Here is a 20,137-nt window from a genome sequence, read left to right as displayed (position 1 = left end):
TTGGTCATTACATCTGGTCAATACAGGCGCGAGCACAAACAACTGTCTGTGTGCACGTGCACACACGCACGCGTTTTGTCAAGCCCTAACAGGTCCACCGGGGTTTCAACAAGACCTCGCACTCACTTTTTATCTCTCTCTTTCTCTCTCTCTCTCTCTCTGTCTCCCTCTCTCGCTCTCTGAAACAGCGAAAGCTGTTGGCTCGCGCGCGCTCAGTCTAATTATTCCACTCTCGCGCAGCTGAGTGGCGAGTGCTGAAAGCTCGGCACCGCTTTCCATCTCTTCTTTCCGCACTGCGATTCCGTTTGGAGACGGTCCTCTTTGGCGGACACGTACTAGCCCACCTGGACAGAGGTTTTCATCAGGACACGGAAACGTGTTAAAAGGAGTCTCGTGCAAACGACAAATGCACGAGACCCGAGGCCGGTGCCCCCAGACCCGACGGGGAGGGAGACAAGCAGAGCAGTGATGGGACAGTTCTCGGGAGGATGCTACCTGAGTTTTTTCGTCTTTGTGCTTCTTGGTTCGCAGGTGCCGACCACATTAGCGAGAGGTAAGCTCAACACCGAGACACTTTTTGAAGAGCTCAGTGCTTTTGGGGGCGTCTCAGTCCTCCCTAATAAACTCAATAAAAAGGTGTGTGCCCCGACAGACTGTGTTTCCGACGCCGACTGTACTTGTTTGGGATTTTTTTTAAGTGTCGAGATACTGTTAGCAATTTGTTTGCTTGACAAACAAGCAATGAACAAAGCTTCAGACACCTTTATAAATCACATTAATTCAAATTAAATTGGAACAAGTTTTTTCTTCTTTTTTTGTCGTGCGCAACAGCCTGGCTAAGATTTGTTCATAAATGCTGCTTTAATAGGTTTAACGTCAGTTTCTTCTAGTGCAACAAAACGCTTATTACTAATCTAAATCTGCTTCTTTAAGGACATTCTCTCTGGAGTACACAGTTAAAATGACTGGGTTCTGGTTAACTTTGATTTCACTCAAGAAATGTTTGAGAGTCTCGGCGTGTTTTTTGTTTATTTTATTTATATTTTTAATGTTAAACCCATCTCATTTAGACAAAGTCAGTATTGTGATGGACCATTTATAAGTGGTTTAATAACAATTAATATCAATGTCTTAATTCAATGGCAGTGACTTTTACCTCAAGAACACCGACTCATATCCTTTAGAACGGCATAGTCCTGTCACTCATTTTCTTACTGCTCTCATCTTACTTTTCTTCTTCTGAGGCTTCTCAAAAAAGCTTACCATTCATTCATTCTTTCTGTTGCTCATGATGACACTCACTGTGAATGAAAGCAGACTGTAATAAAACTGCTCACACTTTAAATACTGATTATATCGTCTATAATTTACAAACGTGCTGTTTAGTGACTAAATTATGCACAAGGTATGGTATAAATGACACATTATTCACATTTCAAGTGGGCTTTCTAGCAATTATATGCTTTTGAATATATTAACATTGATGCCCATGTGCACCATTGTTGGTTGCTGGGTGATTGTATGGTAATGGAGCAAACTAGTGAAACATGCTTTGTATGTAGTTTTCCACTCCTATGCTTTGTCATACTGAAATCGAGAGCCAGGACAATGTTCAACATTATTTGTTAAATTATGGCATTTTGTTTAATTATGATTGCTGGTGAGGTGAGGTGGGGGAGGTTATGTTTCGCAATGTGCAAATTGTGATGCCATGTTGATAGCATACTGGTAAAACTAGAGAAGCTGATAGCTTGGTGGTCTTCCTCATTTTTCTTGCTTTACTTTAAACAATAAAATACCTCCCCCCCTTCGCCAAACTTGCTAATAGTTGATTGTTTGATGGCTGTGCACGCACATGCATATCTTCTGACAGTAGCTGCTTTTTGTTCGAATGTTGACAGGCATGCAAAAAAAAAAAAGGGTAAAAGGCTCATTATTTGTGCGCATACAAGGTAACTGGGAAAAAGTACTGTACTTCAAAAACCCAATTTGGGGCTAGCTCTAGCCATTTTTATGTCCACTCCTCTGCAACTGGATGATCAGAGGGTTGGGGGTTTTTTTTAACCTTATGAGGTTGCAAGTAGACTCCTGCAAAAAGCTGTAAACAACAGATGCAGCTTCAGCTCCTTTGAACATTTTGTCAAATCTAGATTACATGTGTTTTTGGTGTTTCCCCTACATAAGACAGGCCTGTCTTTTATGACATTATATCACATGAAAGTAAACATCTGAATTCATCAGTTATTTGTCACTACCAGATTCAGAATGTCTGATCATCAGTAAGCTGGTTACTCATGATGTGACGTGTTCTATTTAGCCAGCAGATTTGAATGTTCATTGACTTAATGATAATACAGAAAACTGTTTTACTTAACTGACAACACTGATGAAACCTGTGGTTATGCACATGTTATATACTGTCTTTGGTCAGAGAATAGATAATCAGAGAATCTTTTTTGCTTCCGCCAAATCCATCCTGACCTATTGACATCCATTTATCTCATATGGTAGCGTAACAAAGGTGCATTTGCAAGTCAATTAGTTAACTAGCCCCAAGGTTTTTATTTTTGCATCCCAAGTTTTGAAATCAGCTTCAACTTGGAAATTTACATAGCATAAATATTATATTAAGCCAAAGTATCTTAAGGGCAACTTTGCATGTAAGGATCAGGGGGTTTTACGGTTCTTTTAAAGTAAAGTAGGTTTAAACTAAGGCAGAAATGTGTTTGAGATAACCCTTTAAGACTGACCGTAAATTGTATTTATAGAAGCAGCTACCATGGCTACATTTCCATGTGAAGCATTACATGATTTTTCAAAGGCTTGACCTAATATGCTTGGATAGAAAAACAATAATAATGTTAGTGCATGAAAGGAAAATGTGCTTGTGTCTGCCCTACACATTTTTTATAGGCTGCATGGACGTATTTTGTAATATATCTTTCGGATTTGAAATGGCTTTCACTTGGGCTTTAAAAATATTTATATCATACAATAATATTGATGTCTGCAGTCAAATACTTTATGCAGACATGAAATTAAGTGCTATGGAAAGGCAGTCTCCATACACACACACACACACACACACACACGCACAAACACAACTGGCTAAATAATGTAAAAGCAAGATTACTTTGCACAAGATAAAATATAAATGACACGTTACTCACACGTGTTGACACAAAATTTCACTTCCATAGCCACATACATGTAGAGAGCCCCCTATAAGTAGATATTATTTATCAGTTAGATGCCAAGTTAAAACACGGTCATCCAAATGCATTCAATGATGGGATAAATCACTTGTATTCAACAAGCAATTTTATTCTTAATGTGCCGAGAACACCAAGTGACAACAAAAAAAAAGACCTTAACCCAAAAGAGGAACCTTGCAGTCAGTGCCTGCAAGGGGATTCAGCGAGGAAATGCTGCTGATAAAATGTTGAGCAGCACCAGTGAACATTACAGACGTGTTCAGTGTTTCTCCTAGGTTGACTGCTTTGGGGGACAGGTGGGCCGTGGGAGTGATAACCCCCACAAAGCTTCTTTAACCTTATCAAGTCTAATTGAGGAAAACACTTCTGACAGCTAGTAAGGAAGACAAAGGGTGAGCTGAGCAGGGTCGCACAAAGATACTATCAAAAACAATTCCAGCAGTGCCAAACAACACCACTTCAACAAGAGGTTCAGTGGTCAAGTGCCAAGGAAGGCTGGTTCTGTGGCTTGATATCCACCTCCACTGATGATCAGATGGATTTCAGGTGTGGGTGATTCAGGCGCTCAGAGAGGGGCGTAGCAGACAGGCGTGAAATATAATAAGAGAGAGATCTCTTTTAAAAAGAGGCCAGAAGAAAGTCAGTGGCCATAACAAGCTTATTCCCCTGTGAATAAGAGCTCTATTGTTGTCTAAGAAGAATTAATATCATATCTGTGCCACATGGCTGCAGTGGGTTGGAGTGGGTTCTTCATTATGATGAACATGGGCACTCTACATATATATTTCTGTACTCTAGATGCATCAAATATATTTGCGGCTGAAAATTGCTCCCCAACAAAAACAGCATCAATTTGTTAAAGAAAAATCACGTAAATATGACAGATTTACAGAGCACAAAGTGGATTGATTCATTAACTGCTGTGCCTAGCAGCCTGATGATTTAAAAACATAAAAGAACATACAATAGCATATAAACGCATACAAATAGTATAACAATGACACATACTATGGCATATAAAAGCATTAAAGAAAGCATAGAAAACCACCTCAACACAGCCAATTAGCAAACCATTGGTATAGCAATTACTTTAGGCTATAGCATAATGCACTTTATGTATAGCTATTAATAATGAAGTAGCCTAGTTTTAAATGACGGGTTCACGATTGTCAAATCTTTATGCATAACATCTGAATTAGTGGTTTTGGATTTTTTTTTACTGTCACACCAGTGGGCGAGTCAAAATTTCAAGGTGTATTTATTGCACATGATGTTCCACCAGTTCCTCCATAATAATCCATAATCATGACTTTTAAGTCATAGCATTTATTTTTTGTCTCTGTTGCAACTTCATTGTTGTTTTAGTTATAGTTTTATTTGCCATAGTTTTTTTTTCTGTTTTTTTGTTTTTTTAGCTGTTTTCTTATGCATAGAATAACATCAGTAGGCTAATAAAATATTAAGTTGCACTAGCTAGGTTAATGATTTTAGCTTTTGTATTTAAAACCTGGCTTACAGTACACTGGTGAAAAAGGCCAGTCCTACTTCTGCTTTAGCTTGCTGCCCACTATATTAGCAGTGGTCAACTTCTCCTGACAGGTGATTTACTCAGGTGCAACTGAAGTCATAAGACAGGTAGCTTTAGCAGTACTGTCTACTGACAGCCTTTCCCCTCCTTTTTTCTGTGGTCAGTCATGTGGTGTGATGGGTATGTATGGTTTGCTATACAAATGAAACTGATCCATTTCCCCCCTTGTTAACCTCTTTGCTGTCAATCAAATTGCTTTAATCTGTAATGCTCTACAAATACACTGGTTTTCTCTGTGACAGAAGTTCTTTAAATTATTATTTTAGGGCACCCATACATACAGTAAAACAGTCTATTCATAGCTTTTTGTGTAGGTGTATAGCTTACAGTTTGCAATAAAAACTTATCCCTGTCTGGACTTGCCTCACAGCCCATCAGTAGGTACGCCATTTGGCAACAACTCATTTAAGTTTTTCAGAAGAAAAGTTTCTGTTAGTCTCAATTTTGAGTCAAAATTCCCATGTTACTGTAAACGTATTATTTAGGCTAACATTCAAATATTAAATCAATAATTGGTAATGGCACCTCTACTTTTTTACTAATACTGCTAGTATTGTGATTTTGGCTTCACAAAATTAAATGAAAATGATTGAAAGATATTGAAAATGCATTTTCTGTCAGTAGAACACAAAGCAATCAAGTGCTCCCTAAAATCACTGCCTAATAACCATGTCTACATGTGCCAATCACAGCTGTTCCCTGCACCACGCAGCGAGAACTTTCCTGAGTGCACTTGACCGCACTGATATACTACAGACCATCAAAACAAAAATCAGCTGTCTGTCACAGGGGAAGGCAAAGAGGCAAAGAGCTTGTCTCTAGAAGCAGATCATCATCAGTTCTTTAGAAAGACTTAAAATTTCACCAAGAACAACTCATATGCAAAGAATGCTGTAGAGCTGTGTGCACCGTAAACCATCACAACAAACTTATTCAGCTATCTGAAAATACACCACAACTTGCAATATGATGATTGCATGAAAGCAAAGAAAAACAATACAGTGGTTGCTAACATAAATTGTATAACTCAGAATGAGCCTGTAAAGCGGGTGAGTGTATTCATCCAGCTCACAAAGACACACTGAAATCACCACAGGAATCACATTCAATTTGGCTAAATATATTTGTTCAAATAACATACTGGACAAAAGATGTGCTATTCCCTCGCGCATATTTTTTTCCACTGTGGCAAAACCTGTGCTTTATGCAAAACGCAGGGAAAGTAGAGAGGGATCTCACAGCTGTTGGGACTCTGCAATAAAATGTTGATGTCACCAAAATCAATTATGTATCAGTGACAAATGATTGTGATCTCAATAATTGTGATAGTCCTTTTGGGCATATTCATGCACCCCTAACCCCTGTGTATTATTTTTAAAATTCAGTCAGTATTTTTATTTCAGGAATATTATTTAGTTTGTCATTTAACATCTGTTTTCAGTGAAGTATTAATTTTATATATTGAGATTGCCGCCAAAAACAGCAACAATAAATAGCAATTACTGCATCTCTGGAAAATAAATATCATTTTATGTAACTTCTACCTAATGTATTTCTGAAAAAAAGACTACATAAAGCATTGTTGATAACACTAATGATGGTAAGTATTGTATCAAAGCTGTAAAACACCACTATCTTGATGCCACTATTAGTTCATTAGTTTGTATTTGCATTTAAAGTCTTTCAATTCTCTTAGTCGCTTAACAAAGCAGAAGAGCAGAGAGAGATACCAGCCTAGCTGAGCTTGTGAATTCATATCACTGCATACAGTGAGAGAAGACCATCATTTGCATGGCAGTACTGTCCATAGATTTTTGCTGAGGGGCTGTGAAAAGTGGCTACATCTAGTAACAGAGTCGTTTAGTTGGCAACAGTGATGGGATCTGAAGCGTGATGATGGATTCTGTGGGGGAGAGGGATGTTAGGTGTACAAGCTGGCACAGTCTACATTGAAAAAAAAAAGACTGAATTCTAAAAGTGAAAAATGAATATCTACCTAACAAATGAAAACTGGAATAGTTGACAATTGTGTTACAAGCCTATTTTGTCTAGGCTAAAATGTAGCTCAGACAAAATTTAAGTAATCAAAGAACCTGATAATTCCAGAGGGTTCACAAACCTTTTCTTGTAACTGTGTGACAAGGTAAGACATTAAAACAAAAACTAACAGCAGAAAGGCAGGTTTCTGTGAAAAGCATGACCTAAGGATGTGAATGAATTGGACAAGATTCAGCGGCTTCTTTTAAAACATCTCTCAACATCTCAGGTCCAAATGGGCTATATTAGGTAGGGTCGTAAATGTGCATTGCACTGTAACTTGTCAACCCAAAGCAAGACTAGTCAGGTTGGTTGGATAACTACAGTGCTGTTGTAACCTTTGTGCAACAAAAAGCTTATGCTATATGTATAATATTAGGAGCATGTTTGTTGTCTTTCATAAATTCACTGATCAAGCTTCCGTGAGTTGACCATGCAACTCGTTGTGCTACTAAAAATGCATCTGGGCTTGAGCATGGAGTAAGTGAAAAAACTTAAGAGAGAAACAGAGATACAGAGAGGGAGGGGAATTGGAATGGGGAGGTGGATAAAGGGCAATGGAGTCATCTCTGCCATGTTTAATTTATCGCAAAAATGACTGCCAGAATCTTGCTCAAGCTCTGGCTTTAACGTAACTGACATTACACATGATATGAATTCACGAGCCCAGCTGGGCTAGTATCCACTGTTGTTTTTATTCTGCTGGAGATCGCATGGTGGTCATATTCCCAGTTTCACTACTGCATTATTTAAGGGGAACCCATTTCTCTCCCCAACCTATCAACCCCATCTTCTGTCATTTATTCTCCACATTCTGAAGGAGCTGAGCTCATGCAGTCAAAGAGCCAAAAGAAATATTCTCTACAGGGAATATAAAAAGCTGCAAAATCAAATATGTGGAAATATTGACCGTGTTTTGGCTGCTTGGACAAAGCCCTAACTGTAAGATAGCTATTCTTTTTTTATGGGATACTGGGATTTTGAAAACTTTTAGATATAATATTTCCTGCAGATCTTTGATTGGAACAGAGTCCTTTTTGTTGGCTAAAAAAGCAAAAAATAAAAAACAATAAAAAAACCCACTATATTATAAACTGGTTGCTGGAACATTATATATCTATTCAATTCAACCATGTTGTGTAGAGCTCTTCCTTACTACAGTTACTACAGTAGAGTACAAAGACCGTTAATTGTCTCAGCAAAGATTTCAATTTATTGTTTGGGATTTTTTTTTAAACACACAAAACATGAACAGATTTCCCTGATATTTGTTATGTGTAGTTGTGCATTTACTCATTTAGTTTATGCTCTGCCCTATTTCGATCATCTGTTAGTTGTGTTTATGGTGCTCCAAATGTGTGTTTCCAACAGGAAAGTTGCAGAATGCTCTCTGCTGGACAGACGGGACAGATTACAAATGCGGCTACAGAGGGATTGCTTTACAGTTAATTTCAGATGATAATATTTGCTTGGCTATATATTGGTTGAGGTCTACTTAAGTGTCTAGCTGGCTTTTTGTGAGCTTATATATTTTTATAATCATTATTTATTAAACAGTATTGTTACTTATGTTATCCAGTGACCAGAGAGGTTTAGGAATAAAGAACTGTGGACAAAAACACCAATAGCCACAGAGATCCCGAGAAGAACAAATGAATCCCTATTAATTTTAATCTAGAGTGACACCCCAACTTTTTCTGGAATATTTGCCATATTTTTTCTTTATACTGTTTTAACATATTAAGGTTTATAAATTTGACAGCATGAAAAGCATTTTTGTATATTTTTATTTACATTTTGTACGGCTTCTCAGTTTTTGTGGTGTAATAGTAAAAAGAGAGGACAGATTATAGACTAAAAAATAGATTTGTAAAAGTCAGCCAAACCACTATTTATCCATTAAACCAGATAAACCCAGTACTGACAGGTACTGATAGGTGTTGAATCATCAAGCATAGCTTATACAGCTTGTGTTTTCCCATAAACCCACTGCATTATGCCCATATGTATGTTCTATGTGCTCACAGGTGGGAAGAATAACATGGTGCCAAATATTGCTATTTCACTTCCCTCCTGCAGGTTTGCCCTCAGCCTTGTATCCACAACCTTTACACTTACTCTTTGATAAAAGCGCGTATTGCTTCCTTGTGTTTTGAAATAATACTGAAAAGGAGGCCTTGGAGATAACTGCCCATCCACAGTGCACCATTGAATGTCTCACTGTTTAACTCAAGGGCACTGGCACAAATGTTAGATTCATACCATACACCATTCACTTCAATGCCAAACACTCTCTCTTAACCTCTCTTTCTCTTTCTCTCCCTTGTAGCTCACAGTTTATACCTATGGGTAGCACTGTTGTTTCCTCTAAAGTGCTTGTGTTTTTGTAAATACCCAGACCCTTCATCGTTTTCTTGTTGTCCACTCCTCCCTTGCAATTTCTTTCAGTGTAATTTAGTTTCAGTTGTTTATAGCTGTGACAAATGTTTTGGTTCTGCTATCATTTCTCAGCTCACCTGACTGAAGGAGGAAGGAGCCAGGACTGCAGAGGTAAAGTAAGAGAGCAGGGCATGTAAGATGAAAAAAGCAGAGGGAGAGAGAAACACAGACGCGAGGTTTACAGTGCAGAATATCTGAGTATCTCATGTTATCAGTAACTGCCACATCAGTTTGTCAGTAACACCGAGCGCCTATCTCTGCTCTCCATGATAAATTAATTTCAAGCATAATCAGAACCAAATACATATTTAATGACTCGGTAGTAAAGTACTGGTATAGTGTGTGTTTACAGAATGTCTGTTTGGTATGTGTACATTTTTTTTACATGCAGAAGTCATCATGATTTTAAGCATCACATCAGCAGTTTTTGAAAGGCACCCCAGTCTAAAAAGGACCCTCACCATAGTCTATCATATTATGAATGACATAACTGATTGATGTGAAACATACTGGAAACGTATCCAAAAAAAAGGAAATTGTAGGAATTCCATAGAGATAAACCTGCGGATCACAACCAATTAAGGCTCCTTTGTTCCTCACAAAAGATATCTTGCCCCCGATTATATTAAATGGTTGTGCTTTAGACCAGTATGTTTGTCTTTTTTTGTTGGTGGTGGTGTGTGGGGGAGGTTGCGTAATGCACAACTGAACCACAGTTATGCACTTGCGTAGACAAAAATCAAAGTTTGCGAGACGAAAGACAGTTCTTAAATGCCATGCTTTTTCCAAACTGATGGCATTTAAGATGAACTATGTTTAAATGTTCTGGATCTTGTTTTTTGTTTTGTCTTTGTCCCTTCTCTTTTATGAACACAGTACTTTTTGAAAAGTTGGTTGACTGTTGCGAGACAGACTGGTTCATCCACATTTCTTATGTCTAGTATTCCCTTTTTGAATTCATATGCATCCTCAAGGGCCATTTGGTGCTTTTATGAGTGTCACAGAAACAGGATGGGGTTTAAGAGTCCCTCTGAGCATATGAAGCTGACATAATACCTCTCTGAAGTCATGTGTGACTGTATGTTTTAAAACCAACAAAGCTCTGTCATTGATAAAATGAAACGCAGAGCTGGATGACAACTGCCTTTGTGCCTTTATGTTTTTCATTCCTGGAGACAAAAGAGAAGATTATGAAACACTCTTTGACAATTGCTAATCTAAAACGTATGAAACCGAAAATTATAGTGAACTGTGCAAACAGACTGTCTCATCAGTCAAAAAACAAACAAACAATGAATAGCAACTACAACTCAAAATCGCAGCTTATTGCTATGATAACCTATAATTGGTAACTTCTGTTCCCAAAATAGTAAGAGATAATTATTTCTTAAGCAAAGTAAGCTTTTAAACAACTCTAACTCTGTTTCCCAGAGCAATAATAACAATATTAGTGTAGTAGCGAGACTTAAGAAACACGTGTATGTAGAGCTGGGCCATATAAGATTTTTTCATATCACGATATGTTTTTTCATTTCAGGCGATAACGATATATATCACGATATAAGCCAAATAACTATATTTGTAAGATTTAAATGTGCCGTTGCTCACGAGTAAAATGTGAAATAATCTGCAGCTTGTTTTGATTTAAATATTTATTTCCCATAATAAGTTCAACAGGGTAGATGTACTTAAGGAACGTGAGACTTCAGTTTCAGATAAATAAAGGCAAATATTGCAAACTACACAAAAGGCAGCCGCTAAAGCGTTTAAGTTTCAAAATAGAACAAACAAAACAGACTACTAAATTGTCAATTCCACTTAGAAACAAAATATTAATTCTAAAAATAAATCTTAGTTCGTTTTACAGAAGAACAGACAAAATTGACTAACTTTTGTCAATATCAAATAAACTGAGAACTAAAAGGAAACTCTCAATCTCTCCTTGTTGTATAGCTTAGCTTTTCAAACAGTTTTAACAGTTACTTTAGTCTGACAAAAGCCGAATGACGAATTAGCGCTTTCAGTCAGAGATTGAGCATGCACCGGTTTATTGTATTTCCAGACTTGCTTTCGGCACAATTTACAGTGCGCTACTCTGTTTTTTGTCAGACTTGAAATAGCCGAAATACCTTCACACTACGGAACTTCTATGGCCCTTCAGTTCGATAAGCTCTCCGGCATTGGAACCATCATCGCTTTTTCTTCGGTAACCTTCGCTCGGTTGATTTTTCTCTAGTCGGCAAACTCATTTCCTTCATTACCCGGGCGGCCCGGCTGCAAAAACATGTACAGCACATGTGCGCCTTGGCACTTGTGCTGTACGTAACAAGTCACGTGACGTGACGCTGCGGCTGTGATTGGTTCGGCTCTGCGCTACTTAATTTGGATTGGCTGTTCTTCTTTTTTTTTAAGAGGACAAGAGAGATGAGGCCTATCGCAATAGTTTAATTTTTCTATCGAGAAAAAGTTATTTCGCAATACATATCGTTATCGTTCTATCGCCCAGCTCTATATGTATGCGTGTGTCAGTTGTTTGTAAAATTTAACATCAAATAAACATAAAACAAAATAAATGAAGCTTCTGATTAATTTGATGGCTCTGGATCCTCAAATAGATGTCTGTGTTTTTGATGGAGAACCCAGAGCTCCTGGAGAACATCTCTCTACAGAAAAAAGCCCTTTCTTGGTTCAAACTTGCCCCTAACATTAGTCACTTGAGACTGTTCCTATACATTTGTTCTTTCCATTTTCTTTTTCATTTTTGAACATATTGTGTTCCATCCATCCATATATTCAAGACAGATCCACTGCTGCTATCTTGTCTTGAATATTTGATTTCAATGTGTTGAAGTGCAGTTGGTCTGCAGTTCATCTTTGGACATGCATTGGGTCAGAAGATTTTATTGGTTCAGACAGGAGGCACACAAACTGCTATTCAATTCAATTCAATTTTATTTATATAGTGCCAAATCACAACAGCAGTTGCCTCAAGCCACTTTAGATTGTAAGGTAAAGACCCTACAATAATACAGAGAAACCCTAAGCGGAGGATGTAGAGGAGATATTTAAAACCACACTGTGCCTCATTGCATCTGCTTTTTATTTAACTGTTTATCTTGGCTTACTGTTTTGTTTTTAATTATTTATAGCAATGAAAAGCAGGTTTATGCACAGCTTCAGTAATTATAAGTTCAGAGTTCACCAAACCTTCTGTGACGTTCATGTCACTCTATCCTCTTAGGCTCTTACAGCTGTGCTAGCTGTGAGATAAGCAACATAATTGACGTTGGCAGTTATCTAGGGCAGAAAATTTTGGGTGTATGTGTTTGGATAATATTACAGTGACAGCATTACCGTTTTAAAAAATAACAAAAAAATAAAAATAAAGACACAAAACCCCTTTCATTCACAAGCATGATTTGAACCATGTAACCGATACATGTGTTGAGGTAATTAGTCAAAAAAAGTGATGAATTACATATTACTTGCTAGTTTTCTTAAAAGTAACACTCTACGTTACTTAATTACTCACTGGAAAATGTAATTTTGTTACACAACTGGTTACATTCCTCTTGCATCACTCTGTAACTTTGTAAAATGACCTGAAATGTAATGCCACATAATTACTTTTTAACAATATAAACCTAATAATTTAAAAGCAAAAATAAAATAATAAAAAAAACCAATAAACCTGAGGCGACAGGCCCACACACTGATATTTCCCTATCCTAAAAAGGACATGCATAAGATCTTGTTTAGGACACATATGAACACAAAACCAACAACACAAAGCAGTTGAAAATCAGTCCATGGAGACTTCAAAGCAATGTAAGAAGAAATAAATACAGATCAAGCTGTATATAAAAGATATAATGTCTGACTGTCAGGCTTAGAATACACTCAACTATAACATCACTCTTCTTTGCTAGCTTTGTGTTAGCATTCTGTACAGATGTCTACATAAAGCCAAAACTATTGTTTCTGTTCTGGATGCAATTTTGCAATTTACCATAGCAATCCTGTCCTTCTTGCAATACAAATAAAGGTAATGTCCATCTCCAGTTCGCACCACCATTTTCCTCTTCCATGCAGACATACTGAAATCAGCATATTGTAGCAAAAAGCTCAAGAAGAAAAATGCATTGTTTATCTTTTTTTTATTCTATCTGCCTGACGTGCAGATAGCATGTTATTATCTGCACTTCAGGCAGATAATCTGATGTTATTACTTTTGTAATCTTTGTAACACAAGTAATAACATATTGTAACTGTAATATGATTACTGAGTTTAGTACAGTAATGTGTTGCATTACAATACTACAATACAGAGAAATGTAATGCGAACACAGTATACTTGGAATGGATTATACCCAACAGTGAGCAAACACATCATCAGCACTACTCAAGCAAACTTCAGACCAAGTAAGGGGACTCCTCATAGCCTTTTTCTTATGAAAAAAAACTAGCTTTCTTTGTAGTCATTGCAAGATTCATGCTCTGTGCGTTTAAGTTACCACAATGTGCTGTTGAGTTGACTGTGACTCTTTATTAAATGTGGCTTAAAAGGGTTACCTTGAAGATCCATGTGACCATCACTAACGTAAAGGTACTGAGGAAATTCATTGATTATTCATAACTGAATAACTAAACTTAAAACAGGATAAGTAAGGACATGCATAACTGCATTTGCTCTTGTGTTTCATAGATATAAAGCAGAGGGCATGCAAACATGAGCTGCTAGGTAAAAATGTAAATCTATATCAACCGGTGAGGAACCCAGTGAAAGGAATTAAAATGGAAGTAAATGCTAATAGTTTAATCAGAATAGTCACACATGTAAAAGGGGAAGCATGTGTAAGGGGAAGCATCAGCCAAACGATATATGACTATATACGGGATCTTGAAATTAGTCCTACTCTTACCATGGGCTCTAAAATCATTTAGGCTAGCACTGTCTTAGAAGAATAGAATAGAATAGAATAGAATAGAATAGAATAGAATAGGCCTTTATTGTCATTGTACATGTACAATGAAATTATGGACTATAAACACAAAATACTAGTCAGCTGTTCATGACTTCCATGGCAGACACTGTCCGTTCTTGCTCCTTATTATCCTCATCTGTTCTGAGGTAAAATGGCACTCTTTATGCTCTTTATCCACTCCTCTTTGAAACCATCAGCATTCAAAGTAGCACTTGTGTTGGTGTTGTTCTGTGAACAAGAGTCTTGCTCTTATTTTCTTGATAATAATTGTTTTCACAACATACCGTGGACAAATAGCATTATAGTAACATAGTCTTTGTAGTGAATTCATAGCCACATGACCTCCTGCGGTCATATTGAATATGTTATATTTATAATTAATTTAAATGTGAAACTTTGTGCTTGTGCTGTTTGATTATTATTTAAATGGAAAGTCATTAAGAAATTTTAAACAAAATATGAATTCTTTACATTGGTGAATGACTTGAACCACTTAAATGTTCATTCATACATGAAGGGTGTGTGTTTTCCTGTGCGCCGTCAGTGTGGTTGCAAGGTTATGCATGTGTAACTTTGATGAGGTTCCCCTTCAGCCAAGGACTCCCCTTTGTCATTAAGACAGATAACGTCTATTCTGTGCATTGATGTGGTTACATTCGTTTAAAAGCTACTTTTGTTTCAGCTCACAGACAGCAGAATCAATAAATCGCGTTACCAGTTTCTGCTTCATTTCACCTTAGCCGGTTTAGACCAACTTAGCCCCAAAGCTGAAGACAAAACAGAATATATAGTATAAAGCCACAGTGCCTTTATATAGCATTTAGCAAAGAATCTCAGATTAAATAATTATTATTAATTTAAGACCAAGTCACAGCATTTCCCTGAAGACACCAAGAACATCTTATTGTATGCCTTCACCTATAAAACCCCACAGTCCTCCCCAAAGTATTAAAAAATAACCTTATTATCCTACAATTCCTTAGAATAATGGATGCTGTTGTTTCCTGATATTTTCCACAGTATAGCTCGGTGATGGACACACATCATCCTGCGGCACTCACTTCCATATTTAAACTGTTTTGCATCATCTGAGAGGGATAAAGGCCTTGTCAGTCAGTTTGTCCAACAGAGGTTTGCTTAAATATAGATTTTTCAATAACCTATTGGAAAACTTAAAAAAAACATTTATTGTGTTGTCCACATTAAATGTGGTGATTCAGGTGTTTTGTAAAGTGGCTGCATATTCAATAACGCCTCTTTGTGTTTGTGTATATTACTTTTTGACAACTTTGTTGTCAAAAGTCACATTTGAAATAGATGTGAAACCCTCCGTCTTAGAAGGTGAGATATCTACAGTGTTTCTGCTGAATGACTCTTGGAATTGTCAGCCTGTCATGGGCTTCAGCCTGTGCATACACATGTACTGACAACAGCCATATTCAAAGCACTGAATTGTAGAAGCATTCGAAATTGAAATGTCAGGTTGAAACCGACATGCCGCGAATTAGATTGGGGGAAATGGAAAAGATGAGCTATTGTGCAGTAGCATCTTCTCTTGATATTTTTTCTGTGCATTGTGTTTACTGACTGTAGCCAATACTTAGAGACCACAGTGGATAAAAACTGCATTTTTCAACAGAAAACAGTCGAGCTTGTCTTCTGTGAAGTACTATAATGAGAGTCCAGCAATGGCCACATTCTCCCACTTGTTATCTTGAGATTTGCTAATGTCTAGGTATACTTCTCTTTTCCTGTGTATGTGTGTGTTGTATAGCTGTAATCCAAAACAAGGCCTGATAAAATGAGGAGATAAAACCCAATTACCAAGTAGGCAGTCCTGAGTCATCTCCCATTTGTTCCAACCATTGTCTTCTCTACTACTCTTTATCTCGATTTGTATGGTTTACTCAAAGACCAGACCAGCTGATTGTAATCTTAGGTGAAAAGAAACGAGATAAAAAAGAAATTCTGAAGAAACAGAAGTGCGAATGAGCTAATCGATGCCAAGCAGCTTGCACACAGGGAATCTCTTTTTCTTTAGTGTAATCTTCCAGCGTGATTGTGAAGTTTGTGTGCGCCAAGCTTCTGAGGGGACCAATTAAGGAACGACAGGGCAGGAGTCTGAATTGCTGGCTCTCCTAATAGCCTACAGGCTGGAGTGGTCCTGATCCATAGTCAGTCGATAACACGAGCCTCCCTAGTCTCAACCAATGAATGCCAACAATCAGATTCAACACAGCAAAGAAAAATAAAAGCCAGAATGTGAATGTGACAAAACTTCCTTTTTTTCCCTTTTGGCACCACAAGATGTAAGATGTAAACCCAGGTCATGACTGAAAAAAAATTGAGCCGAAAAGATATTTGAACCCCCAAGCAAGTGTGAGACAAACCACAGAATGATTTTGACCTTTAGAAAAGATCCTACAATCTAAGATCTTTTTAAGCTTTAAGCTCATCATCTGAGTGCAAGTGTATGTGTATGTGTATTCTTTTAGGTTGGATTTGGTCTGTTTCTTCACTGCCAGCTGAGTACTGTGTTTGTTGTATCCCGTACATAGTGGAGTAATATGCTCCTGACATTCAGCTCTCTCTGCTGACCTACAAGGTATATGATAACCTACAGGAACAGTGGGTTTGTTTTCAAGGCTAATGGAGAACACTCCCAAGACAGAACAGAAGTGGGTGATGTTATAGCCCATCTCAAAGGGATTTTCTTCACTCTTTGCAATTTCACCTAGATGGTATACAGCCCATAATCTAATGTGACTGCTTTAATCTAATCGATAACCATAGCTATCGTTTACCACATTATAGTAACAAAGTATACTTTGAATTACTGCACTAAGTGGGTTCCTTTGTGTTGAGCTGCATGATATGTGCAGACTTGGGTAACCCAATTGCATTGTGATAAATATAATGCATTTAATAATACATTTAAACCCCTTGGACGATCGGGGCAAGCATTTTGCCTGTATACTGGTATAGAGACATCTGAAAAGTTCTCACTACAAATGAAATCATAACCAATATACTGGTACGTCTGGTATATGGCCCAGCACTCAATATAATGTAATATAGTATATTATAGACACACACAGAGAGCTATTACTTGGTTGGGCTGCCCAGGTACAGCCACCCATATATACAGCAACTCATCTGTGCAACCATCTGTGATTGATTTGTTAGTGGACAATCCCTTTGCTTTATTGTTTTTCTTGGAAAGTTGACTTATTGGTAACCAGCTAGCTCCAACCATCTTGGTCTTATGTATTCCCTGTTGGCCGACTCAGTAACTCCGGCCTCTGTTCTGGTTTAATTCAGTTGCTTCTCCAAAAAGATCTTGTCCCAAGGTTGGGCATACTCCAATTCAGCTCTTGGACTGCACAATATAATATAATATAATATAATATAATATAATATAATATAATATAATATAATATAATATACACTTAGAAGTGTAAGTTTCATTATGCTGGTGAAAAACCCTGCTTTGACATCCTGTCATTTCATATTATTTCCACTCTTCTCTTTTCAACCTGACAGATAAAGGCATTTTTGCATGTCCATTGTTCTTTCTATTGTGTTGTTTCATTAATGCCGCCCATTAGCTGCTTCTGGGAAATATCTGAAAGTGGGATGGACAGAAATGCATATTTTACAAGACAGCCTTGTTGTTGGCATTAAAGCTGTGCAAGTACTGTAATGCCCAGGAATCCTTCTCTTTGTGCTTAATATGCTTTATTCTAATTCTTCATTGAAGTGAGATAAATTGCTAAATGCTGTGAGTAATTGAATATATTTTGTACTCATCCTCACATCTGTATTTGCTATAACCTAATACTGCATGTCCATTGCCAAATAAAATTAACATTAATGTAAAATTAATATATTTACATAGGAATAAGGTATTGATTGTATTTTGTGGTTCTTCTAGTGAAGGAAGCCAAGAGACGGGTGGAGGTTGCAGGCCTAATGTGGCTATAGGTGCCATTGAGTTCAAAAGCATTTGCACCTCATTCCTCCAATTCAAAAGTGAAGTCAGTTTTGCTTGAGAAGATAGCTAAGCAAAATAAGAGTGAAGTGATATTAGTGATATTAAGAGCTGTTCAATTTTTATAACAAATAGTAAGGAAAAGTGTTTCACTGCTTTATTAACTCTTTAAGCATACAGCACACTGGACCATCCTTTATGGCAGATATTTCTGCCCTGCAGTTCATAGTGACACACTATCATACTGTTCATGAAAGCAAATGATGACAAATGAACATAACTGTTAAGTGGTGCAGATAATGTAAATACTAATATTAAGTTTTGAGTTTCAAGCGATAACTTGATATTATGCACTCAGCCTTCAATAATAACCAAGGTAAACCCACAGGTGAACAATGAACATTACAGTGCTTATCATAGAGTTGTTGCCTTTGGTGAACAACATTAAAAAAACCTCTCTAAATCAGCTTTATGAGCTATATTAAAATATTAAAACTCAGATTGCATAATTATGTCCATTTTTAAATGCAGGATTTTCATTTAAAAAATTGACTTTAGTCACAGAAACCTTAAAAAAGGCACGAATTACAGTGGCTCAGCGCTTTGCCAGGAAGCAAATATAAGACTGAACAGTGGGAGCAAGTAGTCTCAGCGTGGCAAAGATTTCATTTCACAAGCTAATACATTAATTTTGTCTTTAAAAAAACTAGCTGTGGTTAAAAAGTTATTATTTTCACAGTTTAGAGAACATTGTAGTTTCACCACAGCAGACCCAAGTCAACAACATCCCCTGTCGCATTATTAGCTGTATCTAGATCTGTGACACTTAGATTCTGTGAGCACTGAAGTTCACTTTTCTTTATGAGCACTCACCTCATGACATTTTCCATCGAGGTCAAGGACCAATGAAGAGGAAAAGAAGTAGAGGCCATTCTTTGCACTGAAAAGTTTTGTAATACTTTTTAGTCACATGTTTGCTCCTAGATATGCTTCTACAGCAGGTCTACTTTTAATCTCGAATGTGTGGAAACGTTAATGTTTCAATGGTGATCACTTAGCGCTATGGAGTTGTGGATTAATTTGAGGATTTTTGATAATCAAGTTATTCAAGTTACTCGATGAGTCAAGTAACAGTCTTTACCAGCAAAAAGTGGAAAAAGTGATGGTAATATTTAAGCTGTTAGGATTTAGCAACTGCCAAATACTAACTATATTAAAATGGGACATCTAAGTAAGTTCCTATTGAAAGACTCATTCTTTTTTTTTCTTTTTTTGTAGTCTGTCCTGTCAGGCAGCTTTTGCAATTAGAATTATGATCTGAATACACTGTTGTACCAAACACATTTTGCTTTTCCAAGGTCAGCTCTATAAATTCTCTATAGGCTCCTCTTGTTCAGGGTTTATCTGTTTATTTCTTCATTTCTGTTTGTGTTATTTAAAGTTATTACATTATATGTGTTATACAGTATAACAATGTATAAGGCAGGACAGGTGGGAGAGAGAAAAAAAGGGGGGGGGGGCATGTAATAAAAGGACAGAGTACAAATAGAAATGCATAATGTATCGTCAACTACTCCACCTGTAAGAAAAACATACAAAACCTGGAACACAAAAATTGGAATCTAGCACCACACTAGAGCAGAGCGATATGGCCAAAAATATTTATCACGATATATATCTGAAAATTTGCGATAACGATATAATTGACGATATAATTGATGTGAGACAAAATACAACTCCACAACTTTACTAGCGCAAAAAAAACCATCCATTTATTTTCACTTAAACAAGCAGCTGTTTTTTTATGTGCATTAAAGCTATATAAAAATTTAACAGTGCAAATGCAAATTCCTTGCTGAAAGTTTAACCAAAAAACATTTCC

The 20,137-nt window shown here is 37.0% G+C and overlaps 1 protein-coding gene across 1 annotated transcript in view; it reads left to right on the top strand.

Moving 5' to 3' along the window:
- Positions 1-238: 238 nt before the first annotated feature.
- Positions 239-20,137, top strand: part of LOC134630644 (netrin receptor UNC5D-like) — a 168,834-nt gene continuing 148,935 nt past the window's right edge. The window contains exon 1 of the mRNA XM_063478114.1: positions 239-553. Coding sequence (XP_063334184.1) covers positions 469-553 — 85 coding nt within the window. The 5' untranslated portion in view covers positions 239-468. The remainder of the gene's footprint in view (positions 554-20,137) is intronic.

This window comes from Pelmatolapia mariae, linkage group LG7, assembly GCF_036321145.2.
Source record: "Pelmatolapia mariae isolate MD_Pm_ZW linkage group LG7, Pm_UMD_F_2, whole genome shotgun sequence".
Classification (NCBI taxonomy): domain Eukaryota; kingdom Metazoa; phylum Chordata; class Actinopteri; order Cichliformes; family Cichlidae; genus Pelmatolapia; species Pelmatolapia mariae.
The sequence above is the reverse complement of the archived record's forward strand: the minus strand, read 5'-3'. Positions and strand labels throughout refer to the sequence as shown.